This window comes from Excalfactoria chinensis, chromosome 5 (genome assembly GCF_039878825.1).
Source record: "Excalfactoria chinensis isolate bCotChi1 chromosome 5, bCotChi1.hap2, whole genome shotgun sequence".
In the NCBI taxonomy this organism is placed as follows: domain Eukaryota; kingdom Metazoa; phylum Chordata; class Aves; order Galliformes; family Phasianidae; genus Excalfactoria; species Excalfactoria chinensis.
In genome coordinates, this window is record NC_092829.1 from 19,876,519 (window position 1) to 19,897,463 (window position 20,945).

Sequence of the window (20,945 nt, forward strand, 5' to 3'; positions counted from 1 at the left end):
GTGATTTTTACTTTTCAAACCCTTGTAGAAGCTAGAAATTTGGGTATGGATTTGGTACCATTTTGTTCAGGGCTTTCTTTTTGTTTTGTTTGAAAGAAACCATCCAGGCACCCTATAGGTTTTCTGCGGTGTAAATGTACAACATAGCTGCCATCACTGTTGGAGCTTAAGAGAACACTCAACCAAATAAAAGCCGCACCTGCTGCAGGCCGGTACCCATCTATATTTGATTATGTTGCTTTCTGACCGAAGGGAGGATTTTTCATGGCTGTAGCTAGTCTAGAATCTTAAGGGCGATAATTGAGCAAATCAGTTTAGTTGGGCAGCCAGTTCTGTGCAGACCTAAGCAGAATAGCAGCGTATGACTAATGCACAACAGCACCGCGCATGGGATAAAGATGCACGCGTAGTGCATGCAGCACAAACCCAGGATGCTGTGGGAATAAATGAAGATATTTCCTGGTATATACATGCAGTCTGGCAGGACGGCAGGAAAATCACCAGATGACGTTCCTGGTGGTGGCATTTCTTAGGATAGAAGACACAAAGTCTCTTTCAGAAGAGAGAACATGGACTCCGCTCCAGGCCTCCGGGTCCCGCTCTGTGCTCCCACCGCGGGGCTGCGGCGACACCCAGCGGGCAGGGCGGGCACTGACACTGCGCTGCCGCAGGGCCGGCCTCGGGCACTCGCAGCCCTGGCCCAGGAGCGTCCTACTCGTCACGGGAACGGTGTGTCAGATGCTCTGCCTTAGGAAGAAGAGATCTCGAAGTGCAAAATGATGAGCGTGCCTCCCCCTTTCACGTTTTTCACCTGTAAAAGGATGGGCTTCGTGGTGAGGTTTGGTAATTAGGAGTAAGATCTTGCAGATCTGATGTGTGGGTCTGTGAAACATACCTTGGTGCTCATTGATGGTCAAGGAAAGTTAATAAAACGTTGGGAGTTTTTAGGAAAGGAGAAGAGAATGAGCGGAAACAGTGTTACGCTCATGCATGCTCAAACTCATCAGTGTCTTGAATGCTCGTTGCAGTTGTAATTGTCATTCCCATATATTCCATCTGGGAATGGTTTTGAGAAGGGAAACGAGGAAACAGAGTCTGTCCTATGAGAAATGATTGAATTCTCAGGGGACCTGATCCAGGTCTATCAATATCTGAGGTGTGGGGGGCAAAGTGGTGAGGCCAGACTCTTCAGCAGTGTGTGGAGACAGGACAAGGGGAAATGGACAGAAACTGGAGCACAGGAAGTTCTGCATGAATGTGCACAAGAACTTCTTTACAGTGAGGGTGATGGAGCACTGGAACAGGCTGCCCAGGGGGGTTGTGGAGTCTCCTTCTCTGGAGATATTCAAGACCCGCTTGGACGCCTACCTGTGCAACATGGTGTAGGGAGCCTGCTTTGGCAGGGGGGTTGGACTCGATGATCTCCGGAGGTCCCTTCCAACCCCTACGATTCTGTGATTCTGTGATTCCGTGATTCTTGGATAGCTGACATGTTTTGGCTTGGAAGAAAGACAAATGGGGAGGTGTGTGAGGATGGAGAATACAATACAGGTCTATAGACTAGTGAATAGCTGTGAGATAGATTTGGTAACTGGCTCCAGCTCTTGACCAAAACCACCAGACTTGCCTTGCAGGGGAACATCAACTTTATTTCTACATTCAATCACTTGGATTCTCTCAGATCCCCCCAAGCCCAGGGCCACTATAAACTTTCTTCCAGTGTTTCTCCTACTATATTTCACTGGCTGATCTGCCGTCTCACTTCATTTTTTCATCTCCTCCTCCTTCATTTCCTCTTTCACAGGTTTCTGTGCTGGCTTCTGCTCTTTCAAGTGACTGATTAAAAAGAGAGAGATGAAGCAATATTAATCCCTGAGCATCAGCTCATCACTGACCCTGAGGAAATGGTCTGAGGTAGAAACAGTAAGGACAGCAACGGTGACAGCTCTTCTCACTCTTGTCTTCAAGGTGGATATTGCCACTAACACACCTAATTCAGTTTTAAAATGCACTAAGCTGCTTGATAAGGAATATCTGTATTTTTTCTTTTCACATACATTCAGCAGCAGCCTTTGTTGTTTTCAGCGGTTCCTCATTTGCTTACTGCTCTACCACATTTTTGTAATTTGTGCTTAAAGTACTCGGTTAAACTGTGTAACCTCTGATTTAAGATTAACCAAGCCAAAGCCCATACAGTGCCTGAAAGTAGATGCTTTTAGCATGGCGCTGACAGATGAAAAGGAATAAAGACTGGATCTAATAAAGTCATTCATATCTCAGCCACTCTTTGAAAACATTAGGAGCCTGGGAGGTAAAAAGATTTGCAAAGCTGACCCACTGTTTCTAGCCTTAAAACTAGACTACAGCTTATATTTAAACCCATCGACATGTGCTAAGGGGTGGGAATATTTGGCCATCATTAATAAGGCTTTCAGGTGATGAGTCGCATGTCAGAACTGACTGCAAATCTAGGGGGAGATCTGGGGTCCAATGACAAGCGTTTTAGCCTGCAGCAATTGGCAACCTCCAAGGAGTTTGTTGCTGACTGCTCAGACTCTCAGAACTTGGACATGATTGCTACAGGCGCTGAGAAAGAGGCACTTTCAAGAGAATGAAAAGTTCTGTAGTTTGAAGGTGGGTTTCTAGGGAAAACTAGGTCTCCTAAGAAGAACGATCAGAGAGAAAGAAAAAAATAAGAATCCCTGAGGATGGAGGAAAAGGTCTGAAGGCAATAGATATGCTGCCTTTGCAAATCGTACTTTAGCTTCGGGGGAAGACAGTATTGAGCTGATGCTTCTCCTGCAGGTTTATGAGTGTGAATGAAAATGCCATTCACTCTCACGGGAAGTTTATAAAACAGAAAAACAATCCTGACTTCTCGTTTGGTTCATTAAGGCTTCTAAGCATACGAGGTGTTGTGTGATCTACTTTTCACTTTGGTATGTAGCGTGTATTAAATGTTGCTGGACTGACAAGAAACGTGTCCTTTCAACAACTAAGCTGAATGAGAGCGCATTTACTTTGTATTATAACAAATTAAACAAAGCAAAATGAATAAAACAACAAAGCAGTAAATAAGTGGAGTCACTTACCTATAGTCTACAATCCCTGTCCGATTCCGGTCTAGTTTTCGCACAAGTTCCGCAATTTGGACCCGATCCAGTTGGATGTTTGATTGCTAAGAGGAGAGAGAAATATTTACAGATCTGTTCATTTTAAAGCAGAAAAATCCCCTGTATCAGATTGGAGCGTGGCCATCTCCTACTAGGTGAGGAGAGAGCCTGGTTCATGGAAAAAAGGGATGGTGGGGAGGGTGAAAATAATGATGGATTGTTGTTGTTCTTTGCAAAGGTGTAAAGTAGAGTGATGGAGAGGTGAGCAGTGCTACTGGTACCATCACCGTGGTAGTTCTAACAGGAAGAGAATTGCCTACTCAGTGTGTAGGAGCAAGGGTTTAAATAACACTCACTTTCTCACAGCAGTGAGAAATGATTATCCGTTAAGACCGAGCAGTCGTATCCTGTACAAAAAGCTGACCTCTGTGATTTTTCAAGGTTCTTGTGATACTCTAAATTTGATCTATAATCACTGATGCCCTCTGCAGTATTTACTGGATGTCACAGCATTTCTGTTGGAACCTGCTGAAGGCTCAGCTTTTGCAGTGGGTGCCTTTAACCTACTTGTTGGAACATCACCTGCAAGGCTGACTGGTAGGTGTGGTGCAGCAGAGGGATTTGTGCACCCTGGCCATGATTTCAGGAACACACCTGCATCATGGCCATCCGGAAGGTTGACACAGGGATCTTCATGTTTCCATGCTTGTCAATTTTCCTAAAAAACTCCCAGAGCTGTAGGTTGTGTTCATTCAAATATTTCTGAGAGAAGCAGAGATAAAACAGAGGCACAACCATGAGGTGAAACAGCCAGTGATGCCTGCTGCAAGGTCTCCTCTTATTCCTCCACCTTGCCTTTACTCAGCCCATCTCTGAGATGTATTTCTCCTTAACTATTTATGCAGCCATTGTCAGAACAAAATCCCATCAGAGCTATTTGGCTGGGCTGTCTAATCCAAAGACAGTCCTTTTCCTCCAGCCTCTGATCACTTTAGTTTCTCTTCTCTGAACTCTTATCTTTGAAGGAGGGCACACCTGATTATTAGAACTGCTGTTAGAAACTGCGAAGCATGCCAGTATGAGTGTCAGTCACTATCATCTGCGAATCACTGTAGCACTCTTTGATGTGAACTTGCATCTCAAACGTTTACTTAATTTCATCAGAAGTCATATATACAGCAAGATTTCATCCAATTAGCTAAAAATCTCCACCACAGCTGGAAAGCACAGAGAAGCTGGTAGTGCAAGGGTTATTAACTTAGTAGTGCTCCGGTGCCACGTTGCCTTCCAGCCAGGAGGATAGCACCATCTGCTGCTGCACATAGAAATTACAGATCTTAAAAAGCTAAGTATTTTCTATTGAGTAGTATTTGTTTATATTACCATACCCTATTTTTATGAAACACATTCATTTTGATGCTAAATCACAACTGTCAGTGAAGGGTTCTGTGAATTTCAGCTATTGCAGTGGCTTGGTGAGCAGGGTGCATGCTCATTTTGACCAAACCTGAAAGCAGTCAGTTTGCTCCCCACGGCAAACATCTATTATTTTCAACTCGCCTGAATTTCCAACTTGGAAGAAAGCTTATCCATTCCAACCTCTTTCTCTTCAAGTGCTTGAGGCGTGGGTGCTGTGTACAGGACACCTATGGAACAAAATTCAGTAGCTCACCTGAATTACTTTCATAGGATTTGGATGCTGCTTGGGGATTTTGGAGATGCAGCCTTCAACTTCGCCGTAGATAACATCTAGTTCAGGACGTGTTTGATATGCTGACTCCAGCAAACGGATGAAAGTTTCATTCACCAGGACATTCTGAAACATAGAAGGAGGGAGAGTCAGTCAGTGTGGATGACCAGAGAACGATGAAGACTTGTTTGCATTAACCGATCTATCTAAAGTTAACATTAACTACTCTTTCCTAAGGTGGTACCATTTTCCTGTACCTGATCTTCGCTTTCAGGAATCCCATGGGAGCCTGACCCTAAATAGGTGTTCTTAGTTTCCTTTTCCCATGTCTGAGTCAGAAAAGGACCTATAATTTACAGAGAAACTAATTTAATGCGAGGTAAATGTTCATCAGGTAAATGCCTATACTGAAAACTATACTGAATGTTGGGTGATTTGTGTTCATCTCAGAGGCAGTTCTGCCTGGATCTCCTCTCCATTCTGTCAAAATGCAATCAGTTAAATGACCAAAATTTGCCTTGGAGTTCTGAAAAAATGAAAACAGTATCAGCCAAGGTGTATGAGGACTGGTATCTCTGGTAGTGTGGCTTTGTAGCCTAGGCAAGAGGGATGAACCTATCTGGGAAGAGTCTGTGTGTTTTCAGATGAAAAGAGCTTATGGTAAAACACTGTTTCCTTGTGTAACCCTAAAGAGGAAATTAGCAGTGCAAGGCCTGTTTTGTTTCCTAAGGATTTCAGGCAGAATAGTGGCAGTTCAGCATGTCAGGGCTCACACTCTGAGTTTTCTGTTTGACTGCTTATAGAATGGACAGCAGCATAGTGTCCTGTTTCAGGGTTTTGTGATGTTAGTTTACTCTCTGAAAAAAGAAACATGATGAATTTACCTTTACCTTGACTGACATTCAGAAAATATCATTATGATTTTCCAGGAGAGCAAGGAAATACGGCTGTTCATGTATTATGTAGCTATACATTAAATTCATGTAAATTTCAAGGCAATTTAGGAAAATTCACAAATGCTGCTGTTTTCTGTCACTGCAAAAAGTTCCCAAGGCATCAGGCGTGATATTTTTCCTTCCATATTTACAAGGTATCCCAATGAATTACTTCTAGCTAAAGAATTTACATTACAGTGTGGACTTGATTGCTATTACTTGTGAATAGTCTTGAACTAGTCTGGCTCTGGCTGGATTTACTAGCCTTCATTCAGTCCCAGTGTTTTTATGGATGCAGAGTGGCTCACTGCCAAAGCCGTTCAGACCCTGATGAAATACACAGGCTTGCAGTGCATCTCAGTCTTTGGAACCCAGCACAGAGACCCAAGCAGTCTCTGCCTGCAGCCAGCTCTCTCCAAGGCTTGCCAGGCTGGGCTTGACCCCAGCAGAAAAGCAGCAGGCTGCCAATGTGTCCTCAGCACAGCAAAGCACTGCGCCTGGTTGAGCAGGCCATGCTGGAGTCAGCTTATACCTGGAGGAAGCCAGGTGGTTATTTCTGCATCTTTGGCACAGTCATCCCACAGTCCATAAAAACAATGCACCGGCACTGGTAATGGTATTTTCTTTCCTACTGTGATGGTACAGATAGGCACGTTGGCTGTTTTGATTCACACCTTCCATAAAATATCTGATTGCCAGTAAAGGAAAGTTGAAAGTCAATAAAAGTAGATTATGGAAATAGCGTGAGGAACAGCCATGCTTAGAAATGTTGTCAGAAGCAATAAACTACAGCATGAAAAATGCGCCTTTCTATCGCTTTGCCTTTACTAGTGCTGTCAAATCTATGAGAAGGTTTCTAGAATTGATCCTTATGTGAAATTTCACTTACAGACACACTAATTATTCCTCCTTTGAAAGTCAAAATAAAAAATTATCACTGAGGAAAGGCGCAGAAAAGGCTGTTGTTTGCATCCTCCCTCGGGTTTCTTATTAAAGATTAAAAGCCTCTCTAATTTCTTAAAGGTTTAAGACAGCAGAAGAACTTTGGAGGTGTATATTTGCAAATGTTCTGAACTGAAATACAGGAGTATCAATGTTGCAGGTGGAATGAAATATATCAGAGAGGTTGGGTGTTTGTCTACAAACGTGTGATTGAGATACCACAAAGGCACTGTAAATTCGTGCCATTGACCATTTACTTTAAGAAATGACAGACAATTTAGACTTTTTGAGGGGTGGAGAAAACAGAGCATTTGTTAACGCTGAAAAGCAGAAATATCTGGCGAGATTTAAGATTCTTAATACTAATTAACTCCTCAGTTACACAGTTTCTCGAGAGGCTCCTTTTAAATGAATGCATTTCAATAATTTCTTTAACGTCTCAGAATTTAGCCATTACTTATTACTCTTTACAAGGTTATGAACTGCTTACGTTATTAATAGTTAAACAAACAGAACCGTGCATATGATAAGGAAGCCTTTTATTCACACACAGCCTCTTTTACTTTTCTTTTGCAAAATGAAATGGTCTTGGCAAATCATTTTTTTGATGTTAATTCTTGCAGGAAAAATTGTCTGCCCTGGAGGAATGCCCTCCTTCGGATGATCTCTGCTGAAAGCCCTCCCAGCAAAGACCATACATGGATATTATTTATTCTGCTTTGGTTTCACTGTTTTTTAATACAGGAACGATAGGACAAAGATCCCACCTGTTAACCAAGGCTCCAAAGCTCCCCCTGAACTATTTTCAGCCTATTGCAAGTGTGAACATAAAATTTGTCTTTCAAGACTCAAATCTGATTTTTTTTAATGTTCTTTCTTTCAATCCTGCATGTCCCAAAGGTAAACAGAGGACCCTGGAGCCACTGACACATTCTGTAAGTCCATCCAGGCCTGCAAACCACTCTTTCTCCCACAAAGTACCCCCACATTGATGGGAGAGATAGGAGCGGACTGGTGCGTGCCCAGGTCACTGCTCAGCATGGGTTTGGGATGTAGCCCCTGCCCATACTTAGGAAATCAGAAGCATTTCTAGGACTTTCTGAGCCATTTTAGGGGTAGCACACGAGGTTACAATAATATGTCACCTTACCAGCTTCCTATGGAAGGAAATACATATTGCTATTTAGCCTTTCTGATTCTTTTCCTCTCACCTTTAATTTTTTCCTTTGCTTTAAATTTTCTTTTCTCTCTCTGTTTCTCTTTCTTTTTCTTTAATAAGAAGCACTTTGCTTTCAATGCCCTGAAGCATCCATCTCTTTCTGTTCCTCTTCCATCCTGACAGAGTATCAAAGCACTTTACAGTATCTATCATCTTAGGCTACCCTGGAGGGATGCGGCCCAGGGGTTGAAGGGAATTCATCATCTACAGTGAATTCACTCCTCCTTCTTGTTCTGCTGCTGCAAAATCGAAGGGAGTGAAATGTGATGATTTTACAAGCAAATTTCTCCAGAGATAGACCAAAATTCCATCATTTCTGTGTGGCTCCTACAAGCGCTGTAAAATAGTAGCCTTTTTAAAGATTATTTTATTTTTCTTAAATAATGGCTGTGCGTAAATAAAACAGACTTCAAGTCTCAAAACAGTTTTGATCTGGGATCTAACTAGCTCCTAAAAAGCTGAAGTTTCCCAGTACAAAAGCTCTTACTGAGATGTTGATCTCTTCCATCATGGAATTGGGGTTCTTTCTGACAGATCCCACTAGCTCAGTGGCACCTTCCACAGTCAAGAGATTATTGGCCATCTGTGGAAGAAGAGGTGTAGACAGACATAGTGAGAATGAAGCGTTTGTGTCCTTGCGGGAGGCATGCTGTAACCTCAGGAGTGACCCTCTCTTCCCATGCTTCATCAGGTCTGTAGAATAACTGCGGTCCTTTGGATGCATTGATTCTTTCTCTCACCATCTCTTGTCTTTGTATCTCAAAACTCTGCAGCACAGCTCTCCAGTGGAGTTGCCTCCTCAGCCTCTACCTGCCTCCATGTACAAAATTTGATATGTCCCTGATGTGTGTCACATGGGAGTAAGTGATGTGGGGCGTGCTTAGTCATATGATGGCAAAAGGCTGAGACAGTGGACTGTATTTGAAGATGTGCTTGCTAGTAGAGTTCATCTGTACAGATGACCCTGTGAGATGGCAGGTACCCCTCAGAACCTTTCCCATACCCTTTGGGTATGTGCAGCTGATCAAGGCTCAGGCTGATCAGCTGTCTCAGGCCTACAAGGTCAAGATACTTGGAGTTGTGGGATTGGTATTGCCATGTACATTCCTTACTGTACATCCTTACTGAACATCACCTCTCCTCCAACTTAAACTTTATACGTACTCTCCACTGCAATGATGTGAAAAGAAAACAACAACACATAGGTGTGTAACATAGGCCAATGGAACTCTAAATTATTAACTCTAAATTGTTTATGTTATCAGCTCCCAAGACAATCTGTACAGCTACATGAAAGAGCCCTTTATACCCTTTGCACCACTGCAAAAACATTGTTAGGGCAATAACTGCTGTGTTGCACATGCTGCCTGTAGGGTTGCCAGCTCCCGGAGAGGAATGCTTAAGCTTTAGCTAGTGATCTTACCTTTGACCATGTTAAGAATGAGGCAAGCAGCCACATTTATCTACATAATCTAAAACAGCAGTCCAAAAAAGGCAGTGTGGTTGCAGTGATTTACAAAGACGGGGTGTTCAAAGACAGACCTGTGCAAACAGTCTTAAAGATGTCCCTCAACCACCACACTGCCATTTGCAAGCTCTCAGGGTGATGATGTTAGCTTTGTCTGAGATGAAAATCCAGCTTATAAGCAGGCTGACTTTTCTGAGCAGAATTCCTACAGAATGATTTCAGATTGAGAAGATAGATTAGTTTTCAAGCCTAACCTCTAAAGCTAGTTTGGCTGGTCATTCAGCTTTGTGCCATTCCAAGATTATTGATTTTTAGCTTATCAGGACACAATTGCAGCTTTCTTTTTCCAAGACTTGATAACACACCTCAGGGCAGTGCTGTGCTGTTGCCCTGATGTAGCAACAGCAGTTTGTCCAGTGTTTGTATAAATTTTTAGTGAACCATTAACACACTGAGAAAGGCGTGTTCTGTCCTGCCTTCACATCCTTCCAGGCAGTGCATAAATGGGAAGGGAAACGACTGTTTACATGGATTGATAATGATAGAACAAGGGGGAATGGTTTTAAACTAAGACAGGGGAGGTTCAGATTGGATATTAGGAGGAAGTTTTTCACACGCAGGGTGGTGACGCACTGGAACAGGTTGCCCAAGGAGGCTGTGGATGCCCCATCCCTGGAGGCATTCAAGGCCAGGCTGGATGTGGTTCTAGGCAGCCTGGTCTGGTGGTTGGTGACCCCTGACATAGCAGGGGGGTTGAAACTGGTTGATCCTTGAGGTTCTTTTCAGCCCAGGCCATTCTATGATTCTATGATTCTATGATTCAAATCTCTGAACTTCTGCCTTATGTTGAGGATTACAGTATGTATAAATCTGTATATTCACAACTCTGTGTTATGGATATACACAGATCTGATGAATGCCTGGGCTCCCACTTGACTGAGACTAGATGTGTCAGGAATCAACCACTTTGGGGTAATAACAGGTGTGATGTTATGCCAGGACCTGTATTTTGAGGGAACAGTGCAATTAATTTGCCCTGGTAGAAACTCAGAGGATAGAATTTCCTTCTGCTTTGTTCACCTTCAAACTCATCTATCTTATTCTAGTTCAGGCTGTTCACTCTGTCTTTTATGTCTCAGGTCTTTCTACTCCCCCATTTGTTCCTCCAGCCCTTCCCAGGCTTTATTTTACCTTCAGGACTTTGAGTGTTCCATTGACTTTAAGGCCTCTGCAGAACTTCTTGGCTCCCTCATTGTTGATCTGGTTGTTGCTGATGTCCAGATGAATCAGCACATTGTTAACTTTGAGAGCTTCTCCTAGAGCCTGTGCTCCCTCATTCCCAATGCTGTTCCAAGACAGGTTGAGTATTTTCAGTGCAGCATTGACCTCCAGGGAGAGAAGAGAGATCTCATCTACTGCCATGTACACCATGTGTATCACTCTACCATTTCTTGCTTGGCTGAGACAGGAGCATCTCTCAAGTCACATCCAGCCCAGCCCCAATGAATCCAACATCTCTGCAGTGTCCCAGCATCTCTCCATCCACATGAGCCACCAGACCTACTCACTGCTTTAATTGTTCTCCTGGCACTGCCTCATCATGTCAGTAGGATAAGCCTTGCTAGAGCTACTGAATTCTGCTCAGTCCTCAGGGATGCGAGTTCCCAATCAGTGTTTCAACCCACTTCTGATAGTAATCACTGTGAAGGGTATCACAAGACAGGAGAATTCCTACCTTGAGACCTGTGCCTAATGCCATTGTTCCCTTCCTCCTCAGGTGGTTCCAGCTCAGGTCCAGAATCTCCAGTGTTGTATTGACAGCTAAGAGAGAGAAATTGAGATATTATCTTATGAAGAGCAGTCTGAGCACAAATGCTGACTCATAGGCAGAGGCTCAGAGAGCGTGTTTGCTGGGCATTCGGCAACGACTGTACCTACAGTCTTCTCTGTCTGTTGCATCCACAGAACAGAGAACAGGCTGTTGATCACAAGCAGAAAGACAGGACAGCTTTTTTTGGCTTAATCAAAGGATGCATAGGGAAGGAGGGAGGCCAAGAGAGAAAGGCTTTCTGAGCCTAGTAGGCACTGTTTCTCACTGGAAAAAATGTCTCTTTGCCACATCCAAAACATGAAGACTCATTCTTCCTATCTTTGATTAGCAGAGGAGAGGAATTCAGCTTCATAATAGTAGCTGTGCCCAGCTGTATACATGCCAGTGCCAATTCCCATGCAGAACACACCTCACAGTTTAAGTTCTACTTAGAGCAGGATATGTGTGAATTCATTTGTGTCACTGTGACACTGAGAGGAGTAGAAGTTACTGCCAAAGCTTCTCATCTTCAGAAAGAATTTCTCATCCAGATTTTCCATGGATGGGAGGATGGACGGAGGCAGATGGTGAATTTAGCTAACTTTAAAATATTCCTTTAAAAAAACAGATCAGAAAAGTAACAGATTCTGCAGTAAACTCTGCAGCTCCTGCCTGAATTGAGCTGTAAAGAAAGAAGTGCTGTAAGAAGTTTTAGTTTGGAGATGCACTTTTCTGGGCAGTGAAGGTCGCAAGGTTCAGAATTGGTTCCTGAGTTCCCTTCAGACTTGTACAATGCAGGGACATGGTGCTTAGTCCCTCTCTGTGGTTTTAATTGATCCATCTTTTAAAGACACAGTCTGTAATTAGAAGCTGGTTCCTATCTGTGTGAATACTGAACCAGGGGAAGGAAATTGCTAATTAAACCAAAGATGTGTTACTGGCATTCTCAAGGAACACAGGAGGCTCGGGTCACAGGCTTGTGCCTGTGTTGGTAGTAGGTTTCTTGGGGGTGCTGAGGGAAGAAACGCTGTCAGATATTCATGCAAGTCTTTTTCAGTGCACAAATTGTACCACAGATTAATGACTGATTTTTACTGTTTTGTTTGTTTTCCCTCTCCAGGGTTACTACACATCACAGATCTCACTTTGTCTGAATAGCTAAATTAGGCAGCTTTGTTTTATTTCTTTCTAATCTGTTTCCCTTGCTGCTTGATAGACAATGACGCAAACCATTAGGGTTTGTGATACTTGAGAAAAATTTAGATTAGTGATCAGAAGCTTCAAACAAACAGATTTCACATTACTAAATTCCATTAAAATGTAATTTTTTGCTTTAAACACGATAAAGACTTCTCTTTCAGCTCCCTCTCTCTGACGCAGACTCCCCTGTTACTGTGGTTTCTCATCCTTCATTTCCATTCTGAAACAGCTTGAGTGGCTACAGTAAACTGTGGTGATGAGGGTGAGCTAGTGGACCAGCCAGGGATCTCTAAATCTGGTCTTTTGTATTGCCCAGCAGGTCATTGGACAAGGAAATACATGTTCACCATGCTGGACCTACTGTATCTGCCAATGACTGCCTGCCCATCTGGCTCTTGGAAAGTAATAAAGTAAGTTACCGAGCATCTGTCCTAGGAGCTGTCCTCCCTTCTCAGAGAACTCGTTGTGGCTGAGGTCCAGCTCCTTCACTTGGAAATTGCTCTGCAGACAGACAAATGTGCAGGAAGAATGAGATGCTCCAACCAGCTGCAGCTGGCTGCCATGCTAAGGCCCTAACATGAGGATGAAACAGAGGGATATCAAACATATGGAAATCTACAGCATGTGGGAGTTCATCAACATGGAGATGGTGGCACTGTGTACCCCAAGACAAAGCTCTGTCAGTCATACAGCGTCATAGCAATTATCTTCCCAAAACAGCAAAAGCAATGAGACTTTGTGTTGTGCAAAATTCTCTCACACAGCTTATGTCTGATCTGTAATACATCCTGTTCCTGCCCCCCTGTTTCACTGCCAGCACTGAATCCTAACCAAGAGCACTTTCTATTATCAGCCCAAGGCCTTCTCTCATGGCATCTTCTGGTGGTGCCAAATGGTGCAGAAACTTGGAAACAAGAACTAAGAAGAGAAACCAAATAGATACTTATTTTTGTTGCAGAATTGCAAAATGCTCTTAGGTTGGTCTACTTATATTTCTGGAAAATTTGGGATCACCCGAATTTCCTTGTTGTTGTTACACAGTCTTGAGGTTTTATTTCTCAGCCTGACTCACAAAGCCATTCTGAGAAAACGTTAATTCAATCTCTCCTTCTTTGTATCCTCCAGGCTCCTTCATCTCTGAAGTAAGCAAGAGGCACTTAGCAGAATTATGCCAGGAACTCATGTAGTTATTGCCATCTGAAATTATGCCAAGTGAACAGCAGCTTCAAAATGAGGAGTCTTACGCAATCTGGGCTGCAAATGACCTTGGATTTCAGGTAACTCACCACTAATGCATCAGCAAGGCATGACGCAGCCTCCTCTCCAAAGCTGTTTCCTGTGGAAGAAGAAGTATGTAAACAGTGTGCTGATGTTTCCCTTGGCATTGTATTGGAGTCTGCAGAAAACCATGCTTTTATGTGGAGCATCCAGTTAATCATGGTCCATATCAGACTTTGATATGTTAGCCTTTCCTTCACTTCAATCTACAGAAGAGAATTATCAGATGTGGGAAATGAGAGTTTCTCATATGGGACTGGTTCACAGAAGGGCTGGAGGATAAGCAGGCTGAATACTTATTTTGTTCGTATCTCTATAAATCCGTATTTCCGTGTGGTATTTCATGTATTTCATATAACATGTGGTATTTCACTTCCACTGCTGTCATTGCTTGAGTGCGTGCAGCCCACCTGAGAGCTGAAGAGTATGGAGATAAGATGCGTTTTCCAAAAGCAAACTGGCAATGGCTTCGGCCCCTTCTGTGTCTAGGTGGTTATTGGAAATGTTCTGGAAGGAGACAAGGTAGGACAAAAAAGATGAGCCCAAATAATGAATTAGCTTTATTGTGTCTTTAATACACAAGATCTTAAGAGAAAAATGCAAGAACAATAATATAAGAAATGCCATCCAAGCAATAGAAGCTATAGGTGTGTTTAATCCCATATCCTTCCTAGCAGAAACAAAGTCCCAGAGCCATTGTTTTCACGTGGATCTTTGTCTTCAGGGAACCAAGAGGCATTTGGCTAAGAGCATTCCTTCCCAATGCAACACAGATCCCACAGCCTATCAAAATGCATTTTCCATACCTCACTTTCAGACTGAAGGAACATTCCTAAGGATTTTAATCTGAAAGTTATGCTTTTCTCCCTTAATCTATTTAGAGAAGTTTCCCCATATCATACTGGAGAATAAAAATTCCTGACCAAAACATTTTTCTGTTGGCTAAGCATGACCTAGAAAGACCTAGCTCTGGTAATTATTGTTACATCTGCTAATGAAAATAACAGCTCCAGGCTCCCAGATCTCAGAAGCCTCATGAGACTCATCACATGCACACTTCTGCTGTTCAGAAGCTTGTACATTTTAAAACTAGATGAGCATAAAATATCATGGCTTTCAGATATGAATATTTTTGCATGGGAGCAACTGGTATTTGGTTAAAACTTGGAACTGAATGAATTAGTTTTCTTTAATGAAATTCCTCAGATGGTTGAGCTTGGTAAGCAACACTTTTGGCTAAAAGCTACATCCGATTGGGTACCAGTTCTCGAAGTGAGCAGTTCTCTCGTAACATCTCTGCTATGCATTTGGCTCCTTCTGCCAGAATGTGGTTATCTTCCAGCTCTAAGTGGGTGACAGCTGCATTGGACTGCAAAGACACAAAGGTAAAAAGAGACACAGAAAAGACAGCTGGGAAGTCAGTGATGTGGGTAGTTTCCTCAGTTAACAGATACTGGGCATTTTCTCCAAACCTCAGTAGGCATGGCAGGTCCTAAACTGGGCTCTAGGCAAGGGACATGGCACAGTTATTGCAGCAAAGGCCAGTAGTTGCCACACGAGGCTTTCCTGTTCAAGGGATTCGAAAATAAGGGAGACTTGGAATTCCTATGGGCAATGTAGGACATTTTTCTCTCACTCTGTGTATTCAGTCATGGCTTACAATGGCCTAAAATGCCATTGACAAAAATGACTCCACTCTTATTAGGTACTCACCACTAAAGCAATAGCAATGGCTTTGGCACCTTTGGGTCCTAGACCGTGGTGGTTCAGATTTATATAAGGCTTGGACAAGTTTTGAGCAAAGTGTGAGACAGGCACCACCTCCATCAGCCTGCATGCTTCCAGGTACAGCTCTGTACCCTTAACACCTGCAAAGGCTTTCCCAGGATCTGCAGAGAAAAAAGTACATGAATGAGTTCTGTGTCTGTCATCCATCTTCTGAGGCTGTTTCTCCCAAACACTTCACTCACTCTGGGTCCAGAGGGTCCCTTGAATAAGGCACAGCTGGCAAGCATGAGCTAATAATACCCTAATACCTCAAAGCAGTCATTCTGATATAGATTTCTTGACCTTTCTGTGTTAAACATGGGACCTTGCCCCAATAACTGTAACATTTCTTGATGCTAGAAGGTTGAGATGAGGAGCAGAGGAATTCTTGCCTCAGCATCTGTGGGAGATGGGGATGGTCTACCAGTTGTCTGCAGAGATCTAAGCAGCCACCTCAACCAAGATCTCGCTCTTTGCCTTAATGAGCACCTCATTTTGTTTTGTCTTGATTCATGACTCAAACCAAACCATCAGCAAACTATGACAGTTTCTTTGGCTCAGCCTCTATGTTAAATCTTATACTGCTAATTACAGAGCTAAATTAAGTAACACTGCAACAACTGCAAAATTTTACATTTAAAAAGTTATCTTCAATCGAGAATTTCCCCCATACCTTTATCCAACACTTCTAAGAGTTAACGCAGCCTTCTTTCTTTTCCATTTGGCATTTGGTGACAAGCTGTAGCTTCTCATCAGTCTGCAATGTGACTAAATCTTTCTTGGTGTAATTGAGAATTTCTGACATCAGGCAAAAACATTTTCATCAGTTTTTATTCCCTTTAAGTCTTAATTGAAGCACGCAGCTGATATTGCCAGCAGAGCGAGGGCAGCTCAGAACATTTTGGCTTACAATCAGCAGAAAGAATCCCAACGTTCCCATCTTGGCCACTGGGCGTTGTTGACACAGCTGCAGTGAGAAATATCAGTGCATCTGGCAGCTGTATTTCCACAGAAACCTGTCATTTGGAATTCCTTTGTCAAAACCCCATTCGTAGAGCCCAGATTTCTCCATCCATGTTGTTGTACACGTTCAGTGGTCTGACCTCAAGACAAACTCCCTTCCCATTTTTCCAGCTCAGTCTGAGGCCTCTCACAAAAGTATTTATTTTTTCTTGCATTTTTTTTTTTTTTAAATTCCCTTCAGTTTACAACGTGTTAAAAAATGTTCATCCAAAATTGTGGAAAAGTCCAACTGTGACACAAATGAGCATAAAACTTGTTTAGCCAGAGGACTGACTTTACTAGGCAGCAGTTAAGAGAAGAGCAAGCAGAAAAGAACGATCATGGCAAACCTATGGCATGCAGGCAACAGCTGCTACGCTGGGTCTGATCCCCACCAAGCCAGGGCTTCTAGCTGGTGTGCTGCCCAGGCTGGCTGCTCTGCTAGTGCTGGTTATTAAGGACCAGAGGAGAAAGAAAATAATGAAGGAACTGTCGTTGTTTATTTTATGTAGAGAGGAGTTGAAGGAAGACAGTTGATGTCAAAGGGGAGCTCCTAAAAGGAAATGAATCGCCCCTGCCTTTCTCAACTGCCAGATGTCAGTTCAGATGTCAGACGTGGATGTCAGGACCCTGATGTGGTTGTGTTCTGTGGCCTTCATTTCTGACACATACATGTTGGTAGGTACAGCACTGACTGTAAAGGGAAAGGATAGTGAGGGGCAGATGGCAAGAAAGCATTCACCTTCAACATCTAGGTCAGTGTCAGAGCCTTGTGTGGCCTCCTCTGTTGAGACATCGGACGGTGGAGACTCTGGAGGCTTACTGATATCTGACTTCTCTCCGTTCTGATCTGCTATGAAACCAAGCAGATTCACATGTCAGTGTCAACCCAGCACCTTTGAGACTCCTGGTATGTAACAGATCTTCCTACTGCTCTCACTGAAGTCTGAACCTCTCTTTCACACTCTGCAGATGTGCTCCTTTCCCAGCCCCGCTTTATGCCAACCATTCCCTGTGAAGGGCACCCATGTGATGCTAGTTCTTGTATGGGGACAGGCTCACATCAGGTCTTCATTCCCTATTGAGCAGCCTTTCTCTCCTTTCCCTGTTTCTGAGACAACCAGACAACAGAAGATTTCCCTTCTCCATCCCACTTTCCCACAAACCTATAAGCCAAAGCTGTTCCAGCTCCTTTTAGCTCTCCTGAACTGACTCAGATTTCCCACCAGGCACTGGCAGGATCCTGTTGGCTGACTGCTGTCAGACAGGGATTGCTTTGTAGTACTCTTCAAGCAAAGCAGGAGAGGAATTTTTGAATGCTATTGTATGTTGGGATTGAGTGTAACCAGACCCGCTAGAAATAGCACAGCTTCTCTTGCTTACCATTCATAATTTATGTTACAGTGAGAGCAAAGGAGAGTTTGGAAAGACCCAGATTTGGAATACTGTAATAATATCCCCAGATCCTCTTTGCTTAATGACCCTACAGTGCTAGTCATCCTGATAAAAACAAACTTCCCACCCTAGGAATCAGACAGTCCTCTGTGTGCTGTACAGAATCCCTCCAGGCTTTATCACCTTCTGATAATGTAACTGTTGTGCCTCACTATCAGCCGACCCTGCACTACATGATCTGAGCCATGTGAGGTAGGTCCAGAACTGGTTCCTGGTATCCCTGTGGAACTGTATAAGTTAGCACCAATTCAGATGTTTATCTTGTTAAGATGTTATTCAAGCAGAAATTTAAAAGGCATTGAATCATGATCATCATAAAATTATTTGAGTTGGAAGAAACCTTAAATATCACATGGTTCCAACTCCCATGCTGTAGGCAGGGACATATTCCAGTAGACCAAGTTGTACAAAGCCCCATTGTCAAAACCAATGCAGTGAAGAGTGAGGAGTGTGGAAATTCTTTTCTCTCCCACTTTTTTTGAGGCATTGGGACCATAGGGACAGCTTTCTGATCAGCCTCCTTCAGGCATAGCTTCTAACCATGAACCTGGAGGGGAGTTCATACCATAGTTTGATGGGAGACTTGCAATGGGTGTACTGAGACAATGGCAAAGCCCTTCTCATGCTAGGCTAGCAATGCCTGTTCTATGGATACACTGCTTTATGTTATTCTCTCCATTGCATTTTACAAGTATTTGGTAAACCACACTAGCAGTTTATACTGGGACGGTAAAGCTTTGTGGAGTAGAGAAAAGTTTCTTCTCTTTTGCCTGGCATTCAAAAAGATCATGGTTCCCACTACTAAACTCATGAAGTCATCTTTCTTAGAATCACTGCTTATAGTGGTTCAGCTTCAGGTAAGATGAAAATTCTAATAAATCACTCTCTTTCTTTCCTATGATGTAATGTAATTGATGTATGCTAAGGAATTTCAAGTGTGAAAGGAAGCTGTCAAGGTCATCCTCACTTCTGTGTTCCTTGTACCGTACCTTAAAAATAATTCAGGCAAACAGCCAGGTCCTGTCCTACTGTGACTGAGATCAAACTAGAGTAGAATTTAATGAGGGAAAAGTTATGTCAGGCTAGGAAATAAAACCAAACTACTTCAAACAGGTTACTTAGCAGAGTTCAGACCCAGGAAGGTCTGCCTCTCAAAGCCAGCTCACCCTTCCTAGAAAGGGAAGGTTGAAATAGGACCTCATTTTACACAGTGCTAAGCTACTAGGTCCCCCATGGGGAACGAAGGGCAGCTGGGTATAATTGCCAGTAGGTATAATTGCAGGTACTGGCCAGCTGGCATTTTATTTTCTAAGCAAGGTGCTGGGCTGATTTGTTGCCAGCCAGCTGACAGCAGTCAGCTGACATCAGGCCATCAGCAGCCTGGGTCCCCTGGCACCCCGTTTCTTGGCAGTAGGATTATTTACGCAGCCCGGGTTACAGAAGGGAAGCCTTTCACTTGCTTACAGCCACTGTAGTCCCTGTTGGACCCTGCTGGTTTGGCTGTTCCTGACTATTTGTAGATAACTAAGCACAGCACCTGCATCCTTCTCAGAGTCCTCGTCCATGGCTGTTTTCTTGTCACTACCAACGAGCTGCAGGTTTATTTGCTTTTTTTCTTCCTGCAGTGAGAAATTTACAGCCACCTTTTAGGCCCCAACATTTCCTCCAATTCATTCGTACAAAGCACAGCTGTTCAGCTGCAGTTTAAAAGCCTCCAAGAGGAATAGGTGCTACTTGTAAGGTTGATGTTCTTGATTTATACTGCTTGCAAACAGGAGAACCCTGTTTTGTGTTTGTAGGGGCTGGCTGGATGTTAGAATAACCCTGGATAGTCCTCAGCACCCTTACCCCTCTGTTCTGTCTACTCAGCCCTTCTGTGACCTCACTTCCATGTCCAACCTCCGCATTCCAGGTTTCTTAGGAAACCAGAGCTGTTTGGTCTCCAATGGTGTCAGCACCCAGGGACAGGATCAGATGATGTTCTGGCTGTGAGAACCCCCAGGAATATCAAAAGGTGATGCCAGATGTCTGGTGAGTGTTCTCCTTCCCTCTGGGTTGGTCCTGCAGGTTGTATAGCTTTGTACAAGAAAGGCAGACTGCAACATTTACAATCAGAAAGGGGCTTAGAAAGAAATGAGTGCATCAGTCTTATTTGTCTTCAACAGACTCAAACTTTTCCACTGCCTATTTGCCTGTGTTCCACAATAATACGTGGTTTCTGAACATACCAGCATTTAATGGGGCCTCAAATCAAGTATTCATTTGTCTGGCCAAGTAACGGTGGTGCCAGATTTGGCTCAACGCTTATTATTTTATGCTATTTATGCTGAGGACTCCATAACCTTTCCTAAGGGGCTGAAACCAAAGTTGTAACACAAGAGGATTTCTGATGGAGGCTGAGCAGAACTGATGCATACATTTGGAAATCTTTGAAGTTTATTTAAATTACACTGTGTATGAGGATTACTCTGAAAATAATGCCTCCTATTCTATTACGTTGGCTCATAACATCAGAGGCAGCTGTTGGTGGTATAGCAGTAGAGGCTGAATCTTCCCACCAGTATTCTGTTTTATATATATATATATGTATATATGTGTGTGTATATATATATATATATGTATATAAACATATACATATATGTATACATATACTAATTATTATTTTTTTCCCCCATAGGTTCTACATAACCCTCCTAGCTAGTTCAGTCATTAGAGGCCACAGCAGGGTTACATTTGGCTATAAAACAAAATATAATGCATGAACCAGTGAAAGGTTTGACCCCAAAGCAGACCTCTGTCAGCTTTGATTCTGTTGCCAAAGTTTGTAAATGCTTTTCTCTAGCATAGGCCAAACAGCAGTGACAGTCCAGATCCTTGCTTGTCTGTGGTCTGGCCAATGTTCTTCTCTATTCCAATCCACTTATCCCGATAACGTATCCTGGTGTGGGCTAGACCTGAAGATACTTGTTGAACTCTCAAAGAACAGCTTTGTTTTAAATTCCCTGGCTGCTAGCCCTAGCTGTCACAGACCCCATCCTCTATTTTAGGCAGACACCAATGGTGGTT

At 43.1% G+C, this 20,945-nt stretch overlaps 1 protein-coding gene across 1 annotated transcript; it reads right to left on the bottom strand.

Annotated features, from left to right (window-relative positions):
• Positions 1–1,763: 1,763 nt before the first annotated feature.
• LRRC74A (leucine rich repeat containing 74A) lies at positions 1,764–19,444 on the bottom strand. Its single transcript, XM_072337476.1, has 14 exons — positions 19,417–19,444; positions 17,167–17,277; positions 15,369–15,544; positions 14,917–15,024; positions 14,066–14,162; positions 13,450–13,514; positions 12,797–12,878; positions 11,103–11,188; positions 10,559–10,753; positions 8,387–8,482; positions 4,786–4,929; positions 3,768–3,875; positions 3,093–3,178; positions 1,764–1,836 (listed from the first exon to the last, which is right to left on the bottom strand). The coding sequence occupies exons 1-14, from the start codon at positions 19,442–19,444 to the stop codon at positions 1,764–1,766; spliced, it is 1,455 nt and encodes a 484-aa protein (XP_072193577.1).
• Positions 19,445–20,945: the final 1,501 nt, after the last annotated feature.

Coding starts and splice junctions, on each gene's coding strand:
- LRRC74A (XM_072337476.1), bottom strand. CDS start 19,444: ATGGACGAGGACTCTGAGAAGGATGCAG. Junction 3,876..4,785: donor ATCCTATGAAAGTAATTCAG/GTGAGCTACTGA, acceptor TGCTTCTCTCAG/AAATATTTGAATGAACACAA. Junction 1,837..3,092: donor ACAGGGATTGTAGACTATAG/GTAAGTGACTCC, acceptor CTTTTTAATCAG/TCACTTGAAAGAGCAGAAGC.